Genomic DNA, 5,851 nt, shown 5'->3' with positions numbered 1-5,851 from the left:
CACCCCAATCCCTCCTCCAAGCCCTAGATTCATTCCTTCTAAAGCTGTCCAACTTCCTGGGAACTTTCATTCCTAACTCAGAAGCACCTACCAGCCTGGACTGGAAGTGTCTGGTGTTCCCAGAGGTTCCCCAAACACCCAGGCCAGGGAAGCTGAGCTGTCTGTGTGGATCACTGAGAAGGGGCCTAGGAGGTGGAGGGCGCTAGTAAGAGAAGACAAGCAGGGACAGCGTACTGTACGGAAGGGGACTTTTGTTGCAATGCACTTATGGCCTGTGCCTGTTCTCCGTTCTTCATGCTCAGTTCCTCAAGGCGGAAACGGTCCAGGTTCTTTTTCTTGGCCGCTTGGGTGTCTGGATTAGCTAGGGATTGTCACAGGTCCCGAGCGGGTCCAGTGAAGAGCCAGGAACAAGTGTGAGTCCCATCCAGACCCTACCAGGAATTCATGGTTTTAAGGGAGGTTCCAGGGCTGCACCTTAACAATGGGAGCCTAGGGCGCTTTGTAGATCAGTGCTTACAGTGGCCTGAGCCCCTGCTAGGGGCCCTATAGAAAAGGGGTAGGTATGGACCCTCAGGCTCCCAGAACAATGCTGGTCCAATCAACTGTGGGTACGCAACAGCAGGGCAGAATGTCAGTCCTGGGGGCGGGGGGGGGGAGTGTACTAGTAGATTCAACTTTTCATCTCTGTGGAGGATGGGTTGGGAGGGCCCTCTAAAGGAAGTAAGGAGTCAAAATGAAGGGTCTGCTGGGGAAGAATATGGAAGTAAGGTGTTAAGCAAGGTCCCCTTTCTCCCATTGCCGGGAATGGAGGTGTTCTCCTAGAAGCCTTCCTTTTATTAGCCTCCCTGCAGGAAAATGCAGGTGTCAGATGGGTCGGCTAGTCAGCCAGTGTTAACGCTGTGCTCCAGCTTGCCAGGATGGGCAAGTAGATCATTATATTACAATTTATAAATAGAAAATTAAAATTATGGGTGGGGCTGAGGCCCTGGGGAAGCAGACGCTAAATAGTCCTGGTGGAGGAGTGCCCACCATCAAGCCCAGCTACCTAGGAGCCGGGGTCACCTTCTCTCAAGCAGCTCCAGGTTGCCCTACACCAAGGCAATGCCTGTACTGCCCCTTCCTTCTCTCTAGTCTTCCTCCCACCCAATCAGCATCCTCAGAGCTCAGCAGTACGTCGCCCCAGTCTTGCTGGCTGGCGCCTGGAAGTTTCTGTGTCCCCTGGGCTCAGCCTAGCAGCTCCTCGGCCAGGCGATAGAGGAGCCGTGAGTACCAGTGCATGCCGGTCGGCTGGACGGCTCCGCCAGGAAGCAGCGCCCCCAACGCGTGCAGCAGACGCAGAGGCGCAAAGGCGCGGTGGGCCCACTGGTGACTCTCCAGCACCGCGTAGCACGAGGCCAGGACGTCGTTGACCAGCAGCGTCCCATGCGCCGTCAGCGGCGCGAACACGCCCACGGCCTCCTCCCGCGCCACGCGCGCCACGCGCGCCGGCCGCAGCGCGTCCCCGCCGGGCGCCAGCACCGAGTCCCCCGCACGCAGCCGCCTCGCGAACACCGGCGCGAAGTCGCCCGGCGCGGGCGCCGGCCCGCGGGCGGCGAACACCAGGTGCCAGGGCGTGAGCAGCAGCTTGCGTGGGGGCCGCTCCGTCTCCACCGCCACAAAGGAGGCCCGCCGCTGCAAGTCGCGGTCCAGGAACAGCAGCACCGGCGTGGGCACCACCCGGCCGGCTGCGTCGGCCGCCAGCACCCAGTCTCCGCGGTGCAGTTCCCGCAGCCCCTTCCGCTCGCCGCTCCGCAGGCGCACAGTGGCATTTCCCGGAAAGCAGCCGCCGGCCCGGACAGCCAGGGAGTTATCTGCAGGGCACAAGCAGGAAGGAAGGGCTAGATCCAGACCACCGGCGCTCCCAAGGGGTGGCACCAGTCCGGCGCGGACCTCGGGTCCGGATCACATGCAATTTCCCACGGAGCGGGCCCCGCAGCGGGCAGAAGGGAAGGGCGGTCAACAAGAGACCTAGGATCACCCGCTGGGCCTCCCCTGCGGTCACAGTGGCTCTGGGCAGCCTCAGTTTCCCCGAAGGGACCCCCTCCCCACTCCCTCTGGCGGACCTCAGCACCCCTGGCTGCCCGCTGTACCGGCTTTGACGGACACGTGGACGTGGTTGCGCGACTCGTAGTAGACCCAGTCGAAGCCGGCTTCCACCGCCAGGCGCGCCAACAGCCCGTACTTATTGCGGTCGCGGTCGGACGTGGTGATGTCCAAGGCGCGGCCTTCATAGTGGAGGGAATCCTGCGCGTGGTGGCCGTCTTCGTCCCAGCCCTCGGTCACGCGCAGCCGCACTCCGGGCCACATGTTCATCACGGCGATCGCTAGCGCGTTCACCCGCTCCTTACAGCGCTGGGGAGGAGTCAGCGTCAGCGTCAGCCGCCCCGGCCCCCGCTGGGGTACCAGGCCCATGGACCCGAGGGTCGACTCTTCAGTGTGTTCTGGGCCCCACTACACTTCCTCCCAGCTTTCCAGTGTCCTGGGAATCCCTCGAGACTCCGCACACCTACCTACCCGTCCGTGCCCACCGCGCTCTCCCTCTCCAGAGCGTCGCTGGAGAACCAGGAGGACCCTCTGGGTTGAGGAATGGGCTGCTAGAGTACCCTTTCCCCACCGTGCCCACCTCCACCAGCCTGGAATCTGGGCTCTGCCCAGGCCCGAGTTGAGAGGCGGGAGGAAAGGGCAGCTCGATCAGGAAGAAGCTGGCAGCCCGGGTGCACGAAAGAAGCCCCCGTTTCAGTCTGGCCCCCGCCCCAGGCCCCAGCCACCCTCCCTCCGCCCAATTCATCTTTTGTTTCATAGCCTTGCCTGGCACCGGGCATCAGTTTCCTTCCTTCCTTCCTTCCTTCCTCCCTCCTCCTCCTTTCGGCCCCTAGCATTAACCCCTTCGTTGTCCGGGTCCACCCCCCCACCCCCCCGCCCCCCTCGCGCTGCAGAGGTGCCCTAACCGAGCCGTGCGAGATCAAGGCTACTGGAAAAAAGGCTGGGCGGCGGGGGCTGCGCCAAGTACAATGGCCATTCTCAGGGATGACTTAACCGAGCGAGAATCCCGGGCCGAGGCCGGGGACGCGGCGGGGAGAAGCGGACTCAGCAGCTCCGGCCACAAAGGCGCTTTTCAGCCGCCCCGGCTCAGGGAGAGGAAAGGACAGAAAGCCGCGCCCCCCATCCCTGCCTTGGCCCGCCGGGTCCCCTCCCCCAGCGCAGCGCGGCCAGCCCTCCTCGTACTAGGGAGGGCTCCGCCAAGCCTGGGCGTCCGGGTCGCGCCATCCCTGTCCCAGGTGCAAGCCAAGAAGGCGTGGGAGCAGCACCTGAGAGGACTGGGAGAGTCTGGGGGTCCCCTGCAGGGAGGGTGCACGGAGGAGGCCTGGAGGCAGCGGCTGGAAGCCTGCCCCCCGCCCCCTTGGGGGAGAGTGAGACCGGGGTGGTTATCTCCACAGAGTCTGGGAGTCCGAGACCTTGGCCCGCTCCACAGCGCCAACACTGTGGGAGGAGGCTGAGATGGGGCAGCTTCCTTTTCTCCCCCTTTCCACCTCTCACCTCGGACTTGGTTTTCCCCTCTCTGCCAGAGAGACCCTTCCCCCTGCCCTTCCTTTGGAGTCTCCCCCACACACCTCCACAGAGTTGGGAGGAAGGGGAGAAGAGGAAAAGTGCTAACTTCTTCCAACTTCTTGTCACTTTGTCCCCTAAGGAGGCCCAGAGGCCCTGACCTGCGGGGGCAGCAGTCCAGTGCAGAGCCAACTCAATAGAGGCCTTTTGCAGCCAGGGTGTGGGGGATAAGCTGGCTAAGGGGGCTCCCAGGCCCGCCAGAGTCCCTCCTGGGCCTATCCCTGGTGCTGCTCCTTCTGTTGCAGGTGGTAGCCAGAAGAAAGGGCAAACCCAGAATCTTCCTTCACCAAAGGGGGCAGGGGGAGAGTCCCTTTCATTTTTTTGGCTAGGAGAAAGACTTCGGGGCAGGAGCAAGAAGGGATTCTTTCTTCCCGGGACAGGTTTTCCTGACAAAGTAACCTGGAAAAATGATGGCAATTAATCAGAGGAAATCCGTGCCCCTCCCTCTCGCGCTCTCCCACCCCACACACAATTAGGTGGTGTAATGGAAAGTGTATAGGACTTAGAATCAGGAGTCCAGCATTCTCCCTCCAGCACGATTTTGACTGAATCACTTTTCCTCCTGGGTCCAGCTCTCCCTCCTTGCTAAAATGGGGGTGGAGCAACATGACCTCCAAGCTCCCTGTCAGTTCTGATATAATGAGGGGTGGCAGATGCTTTAGATATGGTAGTTGAATTTACTTCAGTTCCAAGGAAAGGCCCTGAGCTTAGCTGAATTTGGGGGATGGAGAGGTGCTTTGATTCTCAGGTGGGCCCATCGGTTCTTCTCATCAAGGACGGTCTAGTTTAGACCCAACAGCACTGCCCTGATTCTAGGACACTCCTCTCTGTCACAGAAAATGCCTGCCCACCTCCCACTCGCAGGTAGATGGTCTGTGGACCTGACCCTTCCACCAGTCCCCTGCAGGCGATTGGTCCCTGGACCCTTTCCACTAGCAGCTCAGGAGCCAGGCGAAAGGTAGAGTTTTCTGTCTGGTGCCTAGCCAGTTCCTGGCCCCCTAGCCCCAGGCTCACCCCAGCCCTTCCTGCCTGGCTCGGTGGCTGACCCCGGGTCCACGCCTCAGCCATTTCCCGTCTCGCCTGCCGCCATCCTCCTTTCCCCGCCCTCGCTCCACTCTCACTAGTCCCTCCCCCCCACCTCCATCCCAGCCTCTGTGGATGGGGATCTCTTCTGACCACTTGGTCCAGCCAGCAGGTTGTTCTGGGGGTTAGTTAGGGGGCTGGTCTCTGAGACTAAGATCTCTCTAGATGAGGCTGGCTCACCCTCGCCCGCTGCCAGAAGACAGGGAGGAACTTGGCAGTGCGCTGGCGCAGGTGGGGAGCCCTCCTTACCTCCGTCATCAGGCGGTCTGCCCCGCTGTTCTCCTCATCCTTGAAGATGATGTCGGGGTTGTAGTTAGGCACCAGATCCCGGAAGCGCTCAGAGCCCCTTGCCACCCTCCCCTCGGCTGGCCCACTGGCGCCCAGAGTCCGCTCGGGCATACTGGGCACAAACTGCTTGTAGAGCAGCGGCACGAGCTGCTTGCGCACGTAGCGGCGCCTGCCCACCGGACCCCGGCCAGGCCCGCAGCTCTGAGCGGGCAATGCTAGGAGTGCCAAGCAGCACAAGGGCACCAGACCGATCGGCAGCGCCATGGATGTAGCGGACTAGGGCCAAGCGGCGACGGTCTTGTCCTGACTAGTCCCCCAGTCAGTGGGGCATTTCCCCAGGCTCCTGAGCACGCAGAAGGCAGAGCGCCCTGGAGTACCCTAGAGCTCCTGTAGCTCTGCGCACCTGGCTGCAGCTAGCTCTGCCCACATGCCCCTGCGGGGAGTCTGGGACCTGCTACTGATGGACCAACTTAGCGGGGAAGGGGGGTAGTGGGTGTGTGCCAGCCTAGCCTGATTCTGCTGCTGGGCTCCTGTGCTGCCAGGACGCCCGGGCTCCGCCTTAAGTGGCCCCTGGCCCCGCCTCCCGCCCTTCTTCCAGGGCGGTCCCGCCCCCTCCCACCGGGGCGGGGGCGCCAGCCTGTCACTGCTGGCCCATTTCACGGCCGAAATGAGTCCCGTTCAGGAAACCAGGGAGGCACTTGCCTAGGACGTCCTCTGCTAGTACCTACCTAGCACAGTACTTCGCTGCAGCACGAATATCTACCTCCAAGACTAGGCGTAGCCAAACCATCCTTGCCTGATTCTCAATAGGGATCCTTGTTTTCTCAAGGACTAC

General features: G+C 61.9%; 1 protein-coding gene across 1 annotated transcript; it reads right to left on the bottom strand.

Annotated features, from left to right (window-relative positions):
• Positions 1-795: 795 nt before the first annotated feature.
• Positions 796-5,532, bottom strand: DHH (desert hedgehog signaling molecule). The gene is made up of 3 exons (XM_004711409.2): positions 4,978-5,532; positions 2,130-2,391; positions 796-1,850 (listed from the first exon to the last, which is right to left on the bottom strand). Exons 1-3 carry the CDS (start codon positions 5,278-5,280, stop codon positions 1,225-1,227), a joined length of 1,191 nt encoding a protein of 396 aa, XP_004711466.1. The 5' UTR covers positions 5,281-5,532; the 3' UTR covers positions 796-1,224.
• Positions 5,533-5,851: the final 319 nt, after the last annotated feature.

This window comes from Echinops telfairi, unplaced genomic scaffold (assembly GCF_000313985.2).
Source record: "Echinops telfairi isolate 266 unplaced genomic scaffold, ASM31398v2 ScPeMD7_12;HRSCAF=54, whole genome shotgun sequence".
NCBI classification, from domain to species: Eukaryota; Metazoa; Chordata; class Mammalia; order Afrosoricida; family Tenrecidae; genus Echinops; species Echinops telfairi.
Note: the sequence above shows the minus strand (reverse complement) of the source record. Positions and strands in the feature narration are given on the sequence as shown.